Source organism: Aythya fuligula, chromosome 25 (genome assembly GCF_009819795.1).
Source record: "Aythya fuligula isolate bAytFul2 chromosome 25, bAytFul2.pri, whole genome shotgun sequence".
NCBI classification, from domain to species: Eukaryota; Metazoa; Chordata; class Aves; order Anseriformes; family Anatidae; genus Aythya; species Aythya fuligula.
In genome coordinates this window covers 1,670,182-1,688,744 of record NC_045583.1, presented here as the reverse complement: position 1 = coordinate 1,688,744, position 18,563 = coordinate 1,670,182, and the positions used below count along the sequence as shown (strand labels likewise).

General features: G+C 40.7%; 1 protein-coding gene across 1 annotated transcript; it reads right to left on the bottom strand.

Moving 5' to 3' along the window:
• Window positions 1-3,354: 3,354 nt before the first annotated feature.
• Window positions 3,355-9,905, bottom strand: DDX20 (DEAD-box helicase 20). The gene is made up of 11 exons (XM_032203343.1): window positions 9,713-9,905; window positions 9,528-9,622; window positions 9,069-9,237; window positions 8,663-8,777; window positions 8,438-8,580; window positions 8,041-8,179; window positions 7,619-7,677; window positions 6,853-6,935; window positions 6,015-6,120; window positions 5,827-5,928; window positions 3,355-5,113 (listed from the first exon to the last, which is right to left on the bottom strand). The coding sequence occupies exons 1-11, from the start codon at window positions 9,903-9,905 to the stop codon at window positions 4,002-4,004; spliced, it is 2,316 nt and encodes a 771-aa protein (XP_032059234.1). The 3' UTR covers window positions 3,355-4,001.
• Between the last annotated feature and the right edge of the window lie 8,658 nt (window positions 9,906-18,563).

The following is an 18,563-nucleotide window of genomic DNA, read 5'->3' as shown; positions in this document are numbered from 1 at the left end:
AACATCTTAGGTACAGCCATAAAGAAGAGGCTACTGACAACACAACTTGGTACAAAAAAATTAAAGAATAAAAATGTAATCCATGCCCTGCTAGCACAAGATCCTTCACTGCAATATATCACGCTGCTTTCTCTAGATTACATTTAAAATTCTCCACAGAAAGGACTCCCACTGCTTCCCTGGAGAGCTTATTCCAGACTAATAGATCTCAATGTCAAGGATTTTTCCCCTGCTGTTCAGCCATAATTCTTACCTTATTTTCCCTTCCCCTGTTGTCATTATACTTTCACATCTTGTCAAATTATTCTCCTTTCCACGTGGAAAGAAAGCTGCCTTTTTTTTTTTTTTTGCATGAAGTTATCATTGTAAAAGTAAAATGGGGAAAAGGTAAACTAAGTAACACACGTGGCTTTAGTGTGGAATAAAATTAATATATAATTCAAAAGGAAACATTAGAAAAATACATTCTTCATATTTTCCAGAAATACTAAATTTGAATCAATGCCGTTTGCCTAAACTGAAACAGTTGATAGCATAGTTGTGCTGTAAACCATCATTCTAGCTAAGACAGCTTAAGGGTGTGCATGAAATTCAAATACCAGCTAGAGGAAGCAAAGTTTCTTCAAATATTTTGCTTTTTGCCTTTTTTTTTTTTTTTTTTAAGTAAAGAGGTTGCAAACATTGTATCTTACGTGTATTATAAAACAGATTCAGTATATTAAAATCACATTTAATTTATGGGTTGCAACATCCCTTGGATCCTGTTTTAGTATTTTATCAGCGTCAGATGTCAGAGCTACAAAGTCGGCATTCATGGATGGCTTACAAACAGCAGCAGCTTTGAACTAAAGACTCTATTGTGCTTTTAAAATTAGGCAAATAATACCCATTTTCCACATAACTTACCAATAAAATACACCTTGATTGAAAAAAGTCACTTCTCCAACACTTCAAGCAACTGCACTAGATATGCAATTTCAGAACTCAAGTTTTTAGGCTTCACATTTCTGGATGCCATAAACACCCTTCATAATGGTTTTATTCTTCTAAAACCTTAAAAGCAAACATGATGCAGTGTGCACATTGATTAGAGGTAGTATCAGGAACCTACGTTCTACTCCTAATTGTCCTGATGAATCACTAAGTGACCTAGAAGAAGTCATTTCACCTCTCTATGCCAATTATACAAGTTGTATAGCAATTAATAACTCCTTTTTAAAAAAAGCGAAGCTCAGTTCATTAACACAGACAAAGATACCATAGAGAAAGCGTACCGGAATAGTACTGCTACTTCCATTCAGAACACAAAAACTGTGCCAGAAAAACTACAGGTGGATCACTCAAAAGACCAGGTGACAAAGAGCTTGTGAAAATTCCTTCCTGAGTTTCGATCTCAGTCAATAGTCTGTTACTTTCGTGTGTATATGTGTGCACGTGTTTTCGTTTTGATTTAAACTAGTACTAGTCACAGGGAGTCACACAGCTGTGTGGGTGAGAAGTCAATAACCATGCCGAATGTTCTTCTCAGTTGTGGCAACTATGACTGGGAGCTCCCACAGGCTCCTCGGACCAATGAAGTATCTTTCAAAACGCGTGTGATGGTATATTTTTGATAAATTAGTAAGGCATTCCAATGGTGTTTTCTTTAGGAGTTTTATGTTATGAGAAGCTCTCAACCTTATTTTCTATTTTCGTACTATAAATGGGCTTTGCTTACAACCATCAGAGGACAGATACAAAATGTACTGTATACAACTGCAGGTAGCTTCATTTGAGAACAACTTTCTAGAAGAACCAAGTTTCTTGTTGTCTTCTTTTGGAATTGTAGTGCATATGTTGAAACTTGTATATCATTTACAGTATTGAGTCTTGTGCCACTGCTGTACCTGATGTATCCAATCTGGATTAAACAGAGTATGTGCCACAAATACCAAGATGATGCTGTAGATTTCTTCTAAAAAAGATTTTGGGAGGTTCTTTTGGAGAACATTGGGTGATAGCCTAAGCAACTTGAGCTGCATTTAAATACTAAAACACTTACTTCAACAATAATTGACAAGAACAGCAAGATAACAGAGATGCTGTAGAAGAGCATTAAAGCAGATACCTAAGTGTAACTTTCACAGCAACCTCCTGTTGTGTGTTAAGAGTTGCAGCAAACTTCATCCTGGAAACCAGAACAGAATCTTAAAATTATGCAGACGTAATGTAGAAGAGCCCTCTCTCTGTGGTCATGTGTTGTGACACAATGGAGTAATGTAGGGGAAGAGAAGAACAGGAAGAAAAATACTCCTAAAATAATGCATATTTAATTTAAAGAGCACATATTATGACATTCTTCTAAAAGGCAGCCTGGCCTTAGAAGTTCCTGTTAGGCCACAGACTTGCATTATCACAGATAGGGTCAGATTGTTTCAACTGCAGATTGTTTCTACTTCAACAAGTAGAGCTGATCTCATCTGAACCATAACAGAAAATGTCACGTTGAATCATTTTTTAAAATTTTCAAAATTATTTGATCAAATTGAAACGTGAGGTAACACCCAGTAAAGGCTGAACAATGTGACTTTTATTTCTTGCAGTGAAGCACGATACCCACTAGGGGACACCATTTCCCCAGCTAAAAAGGGGAAAAAAAAAGAAAAAAAAACCACCAAGAATAGCCCAGCGCAGGACAGCACTCAACTAATCCTGGGCTAATTTTCTACACCACTCAAACTACAAGAATCCTAAAGTTCTTCTTCACAGCAGAGTCTGAACTGCATGGCATAAAGTTTAGACCCACAACTACACAAGAAACTGCACAAGTGCTGCCAGGGACACCACAGGATTTCCACAAGAACATTGCAACATTAAAAACTCCCACAAACAATTTATTAATATAAGCTGAGTGAAAGGCTATTACACTTCTCAAAATTGATTTGAAAATAGCAAAAAGTGAGCAACCGAGTAGTCTTGAGGGCATCCATCTCTCCAAATTGAAGTTCTCCTTGGAAGTACAGTTGGCATCAGATAGGAAGCAGTGCTTCACTAAAGATAATCCAACCTTACCCTGATCAAGAAAAAAAAGAAAGCAACAGACTAAATGTGCTCTGGTGAACTTTGATAAATCCAAAATACTGGCCACAGAACTTTGTCTCTGCTCTCAAACATACTAAAGCTAGAGCATGAAGTTTCAAAATTAGTGTGAAGAATCAGCCCAGCCATCAATAGCCTAAACCAGCCACCACTTCATCCCGTCCTGCTTCAGGATAGCTATGTAGAAGGCAGTGCAACCAAAACAAGAAATACCAATTAGTGTTAGTACTAACAGGTAATTTCATTTCTAATTAAAGCTTTCCTTTAAGTGTGGCAAGTCTGATATTGTTGCACCCTGAGGGACAGACCAATTATAATAGCTGCAGATTTTGTACATAATTAAACCATCCCCTACTGCACAGCGTGCCTGTTCTATAGAAATGTTATTTATACAGTGTTAATTAACTGGACTAAAATTAGCAATACAAGCATTGAGATGCAGGTTTTAGTCTGTCACTAGTAATTGGTATATAATCAGTGCCCGATGCTTAATAAGAGAATTACAGAAAGGGGGAATGATCTCTGACTATAAACAACTTTTGTAGTCTCATTATGAATTCATCCTCACCCAAAAGTTACAAGCAAGGAAATCAGGCAGAGAAAATTGAGTTTGTTTGCATTTTCTCCTTGCTGAGTTTTCTTACATGGAAGCAACTGACTTTTGTCTTTTATTTACTTAGCATTTGAAAGATTGCAACTGAACATCCAGCTGTCTTTCATTTCCTTTTATTAACAACTTGTAACATCAGCACTGGAATGCATGTAAAACATTTACCTAGACACAGCTCGCATATGAAAAAGACAATACTTTTCTTCAATCTGTTTACATCTGACAATGTACTTGTAGACAGACAGTTACGTTTTCACAGACATTTTCCATTTGCTGTCCCAACCAGCCCATCCTTAACAGCAGAAGCATTATATTAATCATCACTTTTCAGCAGTTCCTGAAGGTAGACTGAGTTGGCATGATAAGCATTCATCCAGTTAAACTGTCTGTAACTTTTCCTGTAGTGCATGTGAGACATTGCAGCATAGTAGTTTTGCCATGCTTGATAGTAAGATCTCCAGTAGTTTTTGTAACTCCAAGCCTCTTGCAGAAACTCAGGAACAGCATCATCCCAAGAGCCACAGGAGCACTCATCTTCAGTTTTTCTTGTGGAAGGATTAGGGCACTGATGGTAATGGTTTTTCTTTTGTTTAGAATTTTGTTTCAGAATTTTCTTTTTTGCTTTATTTTGCTTCGGGACTTGCGATAGCTCCTTTGACTTCTCTGGTGTAGGACAGAAGCCTGTAAGACCCTGATGCGTGGTAGGAACAGCATTCTTCTGAGTATCTGAAAATGCTTCAAAGCACGAGTTATTTTCACTGCTGTTGGAGGAAGCCCTTGAACTGTACGAACCATCACTGTCACCAGACACACCATTTGCTACTGTTTCTGTATTATGTTCCATCTCTTTCCACTCTACATCACCATTTCTGGGGAGTTCACATTGTTCTCCTGGGCCTGAATAGTTTCTTACAATTTCAACGTCTCTCTCCAACCCTTCTTTAATGAAGTATTCATAGTCCTCAACAAACTCTGAGAAGTTCCAGGGATTGTTCTGCTGCTTTTTGAAAGATGACAAGCAGGGTATTCTGGGAAGATTTTTTTTCAATGCTTCTTCATCTGGAGCCTCCATGTTATTACTTTGTACACCTATTCTGGAGACAGTTTCTACTCGCTTCTTCTGTTCTGTGTTGCAACTGGAAGTTTTGGGGTTTCTGCTACCTTTTTCCACATTTGCAGAATTTGAGCACTTTTTCACCAGCTTTTGCTTCAGAGCCTTTTTTGGCCTCTCTACAGAATTTTCGCCTGCAAGATCAGAATGAGGCTGACATACCTCCGCAAAACTATTTTGAACAGACTGAAGTACTGGTTCCTCTGATTTGAGACACACAGTGTCAGAATTCACAGAAGCACCTGTACATACAACAGGTTTGACTTCAACCTCCCAGTCTTCAAACTGATCCATCATTCCAGGAGGTATAGGCTCTGTACAAAAGGGAAACAAGCAGGCACTCAATTAAGTGCATCCTTCCTTCTGGAATTCAAATGAGTACTGAAGGAAAGCTTTGCAAAAGCATGGATAAGATGTTAAGACATTTTAAGGATGCAAACCAACCTCTTCACTTCTTGAAAGAGCTCAAATAACCAGAACATTTTCTTCATGGAAAGCATCAAGAAGTTGATTAATACAACAAGCACTGCATTACTCATCATCTATATTCCATATCTTATTTAATCAGGTAAAAAATTAGTAGTTATGCAAGAAGGTTAAGTGCTACATTTTTGGCAGAACAGCTTCTGGTAAAGCATGGCAGCAGATCATCTCGTTTCAATTATTCTTCCCTTCTGCTGTATCTTACAGCCTGAGAAAGGCTTAATACTGAATTCCTGGAAATTCAAGTAATTATGCACTTGCTTATGCAACAGCTGGATTCTGAGTTCCTGTCCCTATCTGTAGTCATGCACTAAGTTCTTTTCCTATTTCTTCCCACAACTGCAGCAGTTACACAAGAGGTCAAAAGCACTGGTGATGAGAAGTCTAACTGCACCAAAAATAATGCCACTATAGCAGAGAAGATGCATGTCAGTTCAGTGTTGATGTCTGAAGCATTGAATGAGCAGCAAAAAGCAACCAAAAATAAATAATATATATATATATATATATATATATGTAGCTGCATTCACAGGAGAGAGCATACCTGGTAAAGGCAGAAGCTGAAGGTTACATTTCTGAGCAATTTTCATCATCATGTTTTCTTCCTCTCCGCGGCAGCAGTAAGTCACAGATAAGCCTAAAGTTCCTGCAATACATAACAAAAAGTATAATTACCTAACCAGACCTACATAAGCCGGTGCAACGTCAAGAAATCCACAACTGTGCTTTTACCAAAGCGCCCAGCTCTGCCAATACGATGCATGTATGTTTCCCAATCTACAGGTACATCCAGATTGACAACCAGATTCACTTTTTCAGCATCAATTCCACGAGACGTCTTGAGAAAACAAAAAAGGAAACAAGGGGAAAAATAACTGAATACGCTGAAAAGAAAATTAAAGAAATACAACAACACATTTGGGAATAACTGCTCATGTAGTAACTTCTAGTTGTTAAAACACACCATATAGTATCTATGAATTTCCAGTGAGTTTACAGTAATACACACAGAACAGGCACGTTGCACTGGGATAATGAAAACTAGGGATCATTTTATTTATTCCTTCTGCACAGCTAATACAAACAAGCATATTTCTTCCCAGCATTAAAAAAGTCAACATGACAACACGCAGATTTTTTTTTTCCATGACAGAACCTCAAGTAAACAACAGAAGAAACACATTAACCACCCAAAAAAAAAAAAAAAAAAAAAAAAAAGCTGAGTGCTTCAAACATAACCACTGCTCAATCTGGAGCTGTTTGGGATATAACTGTTGTGAGTATACTGCACTAAATAAAAACTTCTTCCCATAGCTCCTATCCAAAGTTAACACCTCTGCTCCTCTGCAATCTCTACAAACTTCTAGCATCCAACAGCTAAATTAAAACTGATTTTTGGAACAGATGATCAGCAGTAGACAATTTCAAAGTTTCACAGTGTAAAGTCAAACAGCACTCAAGTCACACATTTTAACAGTACGTGTATGTTCTACTCAACATCAAGACAAATCTATCTCAAACAAACAGCTTTATTTGCAACACTCACACATGCTGTGAAATACTAACTCACCAAGTCTGTGGAAATCAGAACTCTACAATGGAATTGCTTTAATTTAGCCATAGCATCAAGTCGTTGATTTTGATTCATACTGCCTAGAGAAACAGAAGTTAGAATGAATAGCTCATGTTCTTCGGTTTCATGCCCCTAAAATTCTGGAAGACACTGCTTTGTAAACTGTAGTTGATATGAGAAATAAGGTTGAGAGAAACTTCTTCAAACATCAGTTCTAAATGAGTACACAGGAGAAAAGCAAAACAAGCTTGAGACTAAGAATTATTTTTTGGCAATGCATTTCCTTTTGCTCCTTTGAGAAAGAAACCGATTACATAGATACTTAACCCATTTGAATAACATTGGCTTTAGACAAATTTTATTTTACAATCCCAGAAAAAATGCTGAAGTAAAAATTCAAAGGAAGATTTCTAATAAACATTTGAAGCTTTTTACAACAAAGCTAGAAATAGAGATGTAAATTCAACATCTGCATTCCCAAGCTACAAGCTACAAATTTAAGCTTTCCCTTTAAAAATAAAATAGTGCACTTGTCTAAATACTCATAATATGTTTCTCAGACAAATTAGAAGACTGTAAAGTTCATCAACGTAAAAATGTAATTAATATTTAGGTCTTAAAGACCTATGAAGATTCAAATGCTCTTCTTAGCTACTCAAACAGAAGCCATACAAACCAAGCTTTTAGGATGAATTTTCCTATCATAGGTCCCAGCTGTGCACAATTTCAACCAACAGAATCACAAAGTTTTGAATGGGCTTACCTGAAATGCACTCAGCAGGAAAGCCTCTGGATGTTAATATTTCAGCTAGATGTTGAGCCCTGATACAATACACAGAATGAAAACAGTAAATAAAACTACATATCTACCAGCCCACGTGCATTTCTTAACAAGAGACTACTCTTAATAGTCAAGGATTCCGTTCCAAAATTGTCACCATCATCTTACAGACAGTCAGATGGACAGATGGACAAAAGCAATAGCGTATTAGGTCCCACTGTACTCTAATGTACAAGATACTTCTCTGTTAAAGCTTTACTTTCAGTATTTCTGATCTGTGTTTCTGAAATTTATAAAGGTCTCAAAGCAGTCCGCAAAAGATCTATAGACGTTTACCCATGAGTGGGTATTATAACCATTGCTTTTGAACATGCTTTTAACAGATTTTATTTCAGATTTATTACCTGCTGTGCAAATTTGAGAAGACTAATGCTTGATTAAATGGAATCTTGCTGAACAACTCCTGTAGGTGCTGGGTTTTTTCCTCAAATGTTTTATGCGGAAGTGGATGGGAATTCACGATCTTATAATACTGCTTCAACCCTGAACATGAAACCAAGGAGACCATCAGATGAAAGTTTCCATAAAAAACATGCAAAGCACCGTGCTGCTATCAACATGTCACTGCAGTTAAAACGAAGACTTTTAAACATAAACACAGTTGACAAATAAGAATATAATAGACAGGTTTTCCTTAAACAGACGAAACACAAAGAATTTAAAACTTTTTAAAGATGCATGTTTTGGTTTTAGGATACTCTTCTAAATCTATTGATAAGATTATCAATAAAAATGGCTCACCAATGAGACTTAGATCAGTAGGATTCAACCTCACAAACGTTGGTTCTCTCATATACCTGGTCAAAGCATTAGCTAATGATTCAGGATAAGTAGCTGAAACAGCAAGCATCTGTTTATTGTCTGGAAGCGAAGAGTAAATCCAACTATGAGAGAAAAAAAATGGGAATGACTAAAAAACATGCATCTAATCTGCAGATAAATGCATAGGGTATGTGGTTTTCTTACTTGATTTGCTCCTGAAAGCTGCCTTCTTCTAGAAGCTTATCTGCTTCATCAAGAATGAAGAGACGGATACTAGCTGTATTCAAGTAGTCCAACTCTATGAGCTGTTTTATTCGACCTATGTATGAAAAAAAAGTAAACTGAGCTTCACAAATATTAACTCAAAGGTTCTGAAAATAAGTTTAACAGAACTTAATTTTTAAAATTCACTTTAATAAGCCTTCAAAAAAGGTATATTTAGTATAATCTCTTGCTAAAAATACTATCTTGGTCTAAGCATTTTTGTCACTGCCCTTTGGGACCCTCGTCTATTATTAATAAAAAAAGGAAATCAAACTTCAAACATAACATTTTTGCACTGTGAAATATCACGCAGTACCCAATGAAGTACAACATTGCATATCCTCACCTGGGGAACCAACTGCTATGTGGCATTTCTTCAGTCTGACTTTGTCCTGGTTCAAAGGCGTCCCTCCGATGAAGACATGGCATTCCAAACCTTCCATTTTTATTCCAATAGTTGTGATTACCGCATGGATCTGCACAGCAATCTCTCGTGTAGGAGCCAAAATAAGAGCCTGCAAGCGTCAGAGAATTATATCCAAATGCCACAAAACGGTTCAGAACCTTAAAGCACGGCAAGAAGCTGTGATAACGTCAATTATGGTTTACATATGATTCGCTACATGACCTGAGATAAACTTTTGATACGAGAACGCTATCTATAGGGGTATACCACACAATTACACGTAATAACACAGGCAAAAACACGAGTCCCACTGCCCAGAACGTTGTTTTCCCAACAGAAACAACCGATCCCCCCCCGCAGCCCGAGGCACACCACCTCACAGCAGGGCCCGGCGCTCACCTGCGTGGACGGGCTCTCCAGCATCAGCGCGTCCAGGGCGATGGTGGAGAAGACGCAGGTTTTGCCGGTGCCGGACTTGGCCTGCACGATGAGGTCTGCAAGAAGCCGCCACAGGAGTCAGGGGGGCAGGCGGCGGCCTCCAGCCCCGCGGCCTCCCCCCACCCCGCGCCCAGCCCGCCGCTCACCCAGCCCGCAGCGCCCCAACGGAATGGCCTTCAGCTGCACCGGGGAAGGCCTGTGGAACCCGGCCGCCTCCAGCCCCGCCAGCACCGGCTCCGACAGCAGCAGCGACCCGAAATCGGACGGGCCCCCGGGCACCACCACATCCCGCGTGCGGATCCGCTCCCTCCCGCCCGCCGCCTCAGCGGGCGCCGCCATCTTGGGAGCGGGGAGCGGGCGCGCGGCCTCTCGCGAGAGGCGCCCTCAAAACATGGCCGCCAGGGGGCGCCCCGGGGCTGACGGCGCCGAGCCCGACCCTCAGGGGCAGAGCGGGCTGCGTTGGGGCTTGTCCCGTGGTTTGTGTGCGTTACCTTGACGAAATTATGTAAACCTCGTAAAAAGCAGCCGGTGGAGCTCGCATCTTCGAAGTGTGGAAGGTGGCGGTGCTCGTTGCTGGTAGATCCCAGAAGTCGGACCTGGGATTTTTGCATTCAGTTACAAATTACTCGGGGTTTTCAGTAAACTGATGACTTCCCGGTTTTCTGCAGTCAGTGGAAACGGTCCCCCTGCCTGTGATCTGATTTCACGCTCTGGCAGGGAATACTGCTACTCAGTGGGGCTTTATCTGTGCACGTATTAGAATCATAGACTCATCAAGGTTGGAAGCAACCTCCAAGACCACCCAGGCCAACCATCACCCTGTTACCAACTAAACCTACTAAACCATGTAGGGTCGCCCATCCTACAGCTTGTCTTAAACCTGGTAGCTCTGACCTAATTAGGAACGAGGTAACGCAGGCAGAAACGAAGACCATCTGCAGGAGATCAGGGGGTGCAGGCCACCCCTCTGAACAAGATGAGGGCATGGGACACACCATCCACGCCTGCCCATGCCTGCCACAGGGCCAGGGCCAGCAGGTTGAGTCAAGGCACAGGCTGTGCTTTGGGGGGTAATCGACACAACACATCTTTTCAGCTAATTTCCTGGCATTTTTTCTACCAACATTAGCAATTATTTCCTGTTTACAGCAATAAGTGAGGCTGCGGCTCCCCACTGTGAATCTCAATAGATGCATTTATCTACATAGAGGCAGTTAATGATTATGTTTATGAGGCAGCAATCCTTTATACCAAGACAGACGAACCTTCAAAGCTAAACAGCCTTTCATACCTTCCTGAGCCATTTGTTTTAGGAACCGCACAAAAGCTTACACTTAGAAATATCAGAGAGGACAAAACCACTGTACTGCAAGAGGGAAATGAAACGAACTGCAGATCTTACCACAAGCTCCACAAGTAGGAGCTTTAATTAGGCCAGAAATCTGAACCCTGGGGAGAAAGCCGGGCTCAAGACACACGGGAGAACAGCCTGAGCACTGGACAGAGGGAAAGGCAGCGCCAGGCCAGAAGTAGTAGGAGGAGAAAACAGGGAAGTGGTCAGAAGAGAGGAGTGAGAACAGAGGGGGAAAGGGAGTTTTGCAAGGAATGGAACTGATGGGTCAGCAAAGGGATGATGGAGAAGGCTGCAAAAGAGGAGGACAAAATCGACCATGTTGGTTCTACTGTAGTGAAATACCAGGGAAAGTTTGTTCTGACCCCTCTAGATTCAGCCCTCAAGTTTCTCATTAAACACTCTGAGTCTGGGATATGGTTGTACTGCATGTAGAAACAGGGTTTATAAACTAGGGTACTATATAAAAAAAAAAGTGTAGCACTCACTTCAGCAAAAGCCAAATGTATTAATATTCGTATATGCATTACTTACTCTACCCTGTAGATCACTTACTTTAAATCATGGATGATTTTATGCATATCAGCTTTTATTGTCATAGCAGCAGTTTAGAGGCTCTGGACATGCGGCTTCAATTCATTGCAATGGGATTTGAAAAATCTCAACAGTGACTTCTACTGTATAAGCACATACACTGTGTCATTATTCTTACATTTCCAGGCAGCCTAAATGAATTGTAATGGCTTTTGATGTACCACAGTCTCTGTTACGCTTTTGAAATTCTTCATGTTTATATTCCTTATGGGAGGAAAAAAAGAAAAAAGAAAAGAAAAGTCTGGCAAATTCTATTCACTTGTTATATTTTATTATGATGATCTCTTCTCATGAATATCTGAGTACCAACGACAAGTGAGGCCCCACAGCACAAAGACAGTTTCTGCTTTGGAGAGCTTACCCCTGCGAAGTTGGGACAGGCCAGATGGTAGGGGCAAGAACTGTGCCACAGAGCAGAGGCAACAGGCTATCCACATGCATTCTGTTAGTTCCAATTATTTTTTAATTTTTAAGTGGATATTCCCCTTGGTCCTCAAGGGGAAATGAGCCTCCAACATGAGATAATTCTCTGGATACATCTGGAAAAGGAGACAGACAAGGAGACCTGGACATAACGAATGCTTTGATTAAATACAGCCTCTCATAACCCTTTTAAATTGATGTGATTTAAACAGACAACAAAGAGCAGTTGGAAGTGTCTGTGCCCATGGGGGAAGGGCAGAGGAATGATAAAGCATCCATAAGCAATGAACTGCTTCCCCTTTCCATCTTCCTTGCATGTTTTTTTTTTTTTTTTCCTCTCCTGAGGTAGCAGGTATGTTGCAGTACAACTTAGCAATTTGGATACAGACATCATTGTTCTCTGCTGTATACTGTTAATGGGACATTCAGACACATCACCTTAATTCAGAAAGACACTGCAGTTTGTAGGCATTTATTCAATTTTCTCAATCTCCACTGGAATCTTCTGAGAGGGTTTCCAAACCATCTCGATGTCTGTATGCTGAGTAACACTACGACACCACGACAGGCAGATTCATCCCTCTACCTTTGTCTTTGGCCTTTCCTGACCAGGCTGTGTCAGATTCAGGTCACGCTTCTACAGCCACACTCGTTCCCTGCAGCATGCACAGTCTCTGGCTGCAAGTTGTGGGACAGGCTCTGTCTCTGCCTTCATTTTGCACGATTTCCAAAGTAAATCCATAGACAGTTGCTAGCTCACACTAGTCAGCCACCCCAGTCATTTCATGTGAGGTCCATAATACCTGGTGCTTTACATAAGCTCCAGCTCCAGAAGTGTCTGCAGGGCTCGTCTACCTGGTCAGGTGCAATCAGGAGCTTAATTCTTCCTGCACACTTAGCAGGAGCCCTGGTAGCTGCTGCTGTTAGAGGCATGACTCAGGGCAAGACTAGACTGTCTGATGAAGCAGATGCTCAGATCCCCAAAGCTTTTGCTCTTGAAGTGTATCATTTGATCTAATGAAAGGTTTTGCTTCTCCCTTAAACCTTACACTCATAGATCACAACTGCTACTAACTTTGTTTTAAAGTCTCTGTATGGTGTGCCTTCTGCCTTGAGTCAAAAACGTGCTTTTGCCTCTGGGTTTCAGATTCAAAAAACCCACAATGTGCCTCCCAGTGAAATACTCATTATCAAATTATTTCTACTGATTCAAACCATTGCATAGAACATAGTTTGCTCCCTGGGTAAGGTAGCATGAAGGAACCAAAAAGTCACAAAGCATTTCTCCCATCCTGGGTGCAGATGGGTGTAGGCAGAGTACACCATAGCAGGTTTTCATTTCTCTTTCAAGGGAAATACCAGGGATGCTTGGGTGCAGAATGATGCTACTGCACTATGTAGAAATGATATGCACACTGCACAGGAAAAAATAAAGCATGGATCTTGGAAATTGGTGGCATTTATACAGCCAGTTAGCTGCATAAATGTCAACCTATTTCTCATCAATGTTAAAACAGTGTTGCGTTGCTGCAAATTGAAGTCTGCGTGTAGCAGAGTCCATCAGCAGTGCCACCTTTCCTCCATTGCAAACACCCAAGTGGCTGCTAGGAAAATCGTTAGCAGGATGGCTGGCGATATTCCTGCAGATCATTAGCACACAGCACCGGGGAGAGCCTCACGTGGCCTCACATGCCCGAGTCCAGGGGAATAAATAGCAATCCTCAACTTTGGGGACTGGTTTTACCTCAGTGACTCTCAAGTACTGAATTCACATTGTAGATATTCGCGGGTCAGCCCAGACAAGAGAGATCCGCAGTTTTGCCATGATATGGCTTTGCTTTTGCTTGCAGTAAGATTCAGAGGAAGTAATCATGTTCAAAGCAGCCTTTAGAAAACTCGACAATTAATCTGAGTACTCTGCAGGCAGAATCGGTCCTGGTAAAGGATTTAGATTAGTAAAAGAAATAGGTAAGACCTTCTGAGCTGTAATATATAATAAAAATAACTGGGTTTTAGGAAGGGATACAAACCAACCTGCATCTTCTGGGGCTTAGGAAAAAAAAAAAAAAACACACCTCACTAAATTTTCCCATAACTGCTGACTGCACATTTCCTCAAAACGGTGCTCACTGCTGTTTTGTCTGTGTTATGATCTGATGCTTTGTCCCACTTGATCCAGAGGAAGGTGTCCCTGCCCATGGCGGGGGTTGGAGCTAGGTGATCTTTAAGTTCTCTTCCAACCCAGACCGCTCTGTGATTCTGTGAGGTGCATATTACATATTCAATTTTCCATCCAAGATTAATTTTCCTCATGAATCTATATATTAATATATCAGCTTTGGATACATGACCTTATAAAGCACCTGAGAGGTGCATGCTGATGATATTCAAGGTCAGGTTCTTGCTATTTCAGACTGTAAAGCACTTGCCTTCAGCAGCAAGGCAGAGGTCCATACCACGTGTTCAGCATTCAGCATGCATCCGAAGGCTAACGCAGAGTGCAAAGCATCATCTTGACATCTCGAGTATCAGTTCTAAGTACTCACCAGTGATTTATCAATCTCTTCTTTCTGTGGAACTTTTTCTTCATCCGCTACAGCTAAATTCTTCTATTAACTCTTTTGAAGACCGGGGTAAACTGCTCCCAGAGAATTTATACTGGCTTCCAGAGCTGTCAGGCTGCGTGTATATCTTCTTAAAGTACATTCATTATAGATTTGAACATTGTTACTGTAAAAAAAGCACCTACCTTCTCTTATTCCTTTAGCTTCAGATGATCGTGTTTCGTATCTGCCAGGACATGGAGTCATTCAGAACGAGTCTTGGTTTCCATAATATTTAAAAATATTTTTAAAGTGAGATAATCTCATCCTTCTTTCCCAGATGTGTTCAGATGAAGACAATGAACTTTCTCTGTTCTCTGCAGCACATGGGAATGGCTCTGAGTGTGGTATGTATTTGTGTTTACACTGCCATGGTAACTGTGTTTGTTCTCTGTACAGTAGGGCACATCACCGTGAAAGGGCCATTGAAATTAGCATAGACAGTGACTTCATATTCACCACCAAAATTTGACTCCAAGCGCCCTACACATTCATTTTTCCTTTGAAAACAGGATGGATGGCAAGTTACCAATGAGTAGCAAGTCTTTGAGGCAGCTACTTCTTTCTAAGTCTTCTTTCTTGCTTTAGTTGGCAAAGTTTTGGATTTTTTCTAGCAAGCCAGGTGTATGGAGTGTTATTATGTTACAGACTCATAGAATGATACATTATAGAATTATATATTATTATTACAGAATATAATTGTTATACTATGTTATGGAATATTTAATAATAATGACAGGGCCTTACATCCGTTTAAGACTCCTTTCACTGCCCTTGCGGTGAATGGATTTGATTCCTAGTTGGCCATGACCTTCAGAAGGATCCAGAAGAACTCTACAAATTCCAGTTAAAACACAAATTATACAGGGGAGTCAATGCAGAAGCAGGTACAGATGCTGCTGTTTCCAGATTTAAAAAAAAAACAAACAAACAAACAAACAAAAAAAAACTTCATATGCACTCTCAGCAGTAATCTGGAACTGAATGCCAAAAAAATGCAGTGCCAGAGGGCCAGAAAGTAAGCAGCACTTGTCACTCCTACAAATCGCCCCATGCAACTTTTAATGACCATGACTTACAGGCAAAGACATTACTGTTTTATTCTTCCCACATTCCAGTTCCAGTCTTTTTCTGACCCTTCACTACAGCACACATGAATTAAATAGCAAGCTCTCCCAGGCAAAGGCCTTGCATTATTTATCTTTACTGTTTTGGTACTGAAGGAGTTGAGGAGGAGAGGGCATGCTAACACACAGATACATGAACACATGCGTTACCCTTTCTTAAAGCTGAATATTTCTGAGGAGAAAGTTAATAAAGTAAGTTCCTGATTCTCAGATATATAAATTACCTCTTTGTCACTGCCAAGACTGAAAATTAAATGAAAACTATTGAACCTTCTATGTCTTAAAAAAAATAAAAAATTGATTTTAATGTTAGTGAAAGATGGGTAATAATGTAGAATTCCATTTTAAATATAATAACGCTAAAGAGATACAAAAAGCAGACATCAAAATACCAGCTCAGAGAAACTATTCCAACTACACCAGTGACGAGGGGCTTATCATGACTGCCAATAGTTTGCTCTGGTCATTGTGCTCCAAATAAATAAATACCATCCCATTTTAATCATGGCTAAGCTTTTATACCAAGGTTTGTTAAATTATTTTTCAGCTAGCACAAACATGATCTAGGTCACCAAAACGCAGCCAGCTGAGCTGTAATCCAATAGTTCTTTAACACCAGACAGCGCAGAGTGCAGGAGGAGTTTCCCTGCCCTGGTCCTTACTCAAGCACCAGGGGAATGTCGGGGGCTGGAACCTGGCTGGGCCATTAAAAGTTTTACTTTTGGCAAGGAGGCACAGTGAGGTGGGGGCCTGCACAAATAAATAACTTGATGGGAGACTGCACAAATAAATAACTTGATGGAACAAACGGTCACATTTTCAGGAGTAATTTACCTTTATATGCACGAATATAAAACTAGAACTGAAGTTTTTGCATTATGTTCTTACCTATCTTGGCTGGCTGTTTAGGGCCCAGTGCAGTTAAACAATAATGGATGCAATTCAGGTCATGCTGCAGCCTCAGTGAGAAGAGATTCTAAAAGATTCGCCTTCAGTGAGCAAGAAAATAAAAATGAAAGAACATTCAGAGATAAGCATGGTTGTTAGTTCAACAAAGAACAGTCACGTGAGAGCACTGAGGAAGAAGATCAATGAACTGAAAGACAACAAATGAGATAAGGAAGCCTTCAGCTGTGAAGGGATGGATGTTTTCTCAAATGAGAAGGAATGAGGCATTGCACGTAAGTGGAATACACAACTCCTATTTTCTATTTTTTGCCCAAGGATCTCAGTTTTTCATTTTATACTGAAATAAGTCATGTAGCTTTCTGCTTAAGGGTGTTTTGTTCTCATCTTTGTATTTTCTTGGAGACCCGATTTTCCACTGCACTGCACCATCTGCTCATCGCTTACACCACTGCGGAGTGGAAGGGAGCGCAGGGCCCAGCATGCAGCGTCCACGTTGCTTTGAGCCACTCATCTACACGGAAAAGACAAATGTTGCTCAGTGGGGAAATCTTACTGAGGACATATTTTTCATTTTTCTGTACTCCTGTGAGTTCCCAGAAGCTTGGAGCACATGAACATTCCGGTCTTTTCTGTCCTCGTGCACTCCTTCATCAGCCTCACTGGACACGAGCAATCCTGGAGGCTAAAAAAAAAACACAACTAAAACGACAACCTGGAACAGAAAGTAAACAGAGGCTAAAACCTCTTCCCTGTTTTCTGCTGGCCATACACACTTGCAGTTGGCCTCCTGGATGCTGGAAAATATAATATTGCTTACCTAAGACTTCAGGCTTCAAATAATCTTGTGTATCTTTTTTGTACTGGAATATTCCAAACACTGCGAAAAGCATCAGTTAAAACAAATTCAGGAACAACAAGATAAATAAACAAACAAACAAAGTACCATAAAACAATGCTGGGGAGAGCATCCTGTGCCGAGGATAATCCCTGATCTGATTTCACGCAGGTTTGCAAGATGCCAAAACCACAGGGCTCGGCAGCAGCTGACCTGGCCTGGACACAGTAACCCAGGAGAACAGATTCATTCCCTCCTGATGGCTGCTCTCAGTCCATTCCCTACCAAACGTTGAAAAATACCTAAAACCACAATTGTTTCAAAGCTGATTTGGATAAATTAAGCTCTTGATCACTTTTCAGCTCAAGCCAGCTCACCCTAGGCTTACGTATTACAAACATGAAGAGAACATGCCAGCACATTTTAGCATTGGTGCCATGCCACAAGGAAGGTGTAATGCCTGATATGATTTTATGGCACTGAGGTAATTCAATAAATTACAAAAATATGCTACTGGTAGAAGAGAAACAAAGGTCTAGAGCCATCCAAGCAAGACAGAAACCTCAAATCCGAGGCAGTGGTTCTTCTGCAAGTGGACCCATGCAATGCAGAGAAAGGAGACGTGGCTCTGGCAGTGTAGCATTAATAATCAGCAGAGGCAGGAGTTCCAGCCCGTATTCTCCACATGATGCCATCTTTTTGATTTTTTACCACTGACTGGCTGTTCAGACTGCCATATGATACTTGGTATGCTTGAACAGGCAAGGGAGATGCTTCCCCCGACCCTGGGCCATGGGGAAAGTCCAGCTGGCCAACCTTGCCAGCCAGATTTCAAGGAAAAGTTTAGAGCTGGGCCAGTTGGCATGGGCTTTAAGACTCAAGACTGGCAGGTATCCCACTCACTTCACAGCGTACTGCTGGAAGCGATTAACTTTTTGATAAGGCCACTTCTTTAACATGCTAATATGTTTACTGCCACGCGTTCCATGAAGTCTTGGAGAGGTGCAACTTGCCTGCCTCCTCGATAGGATGTGGAAACCCTGCAACGAATAGAGATAGGAAATGGCCAATAGTAAAAGAGATGCTGGAAGGATGGATAAATGTTATCTTTAGAGCGTTTCCCAAACATATGTGAAAGTCCAGAGTGCAAATTTC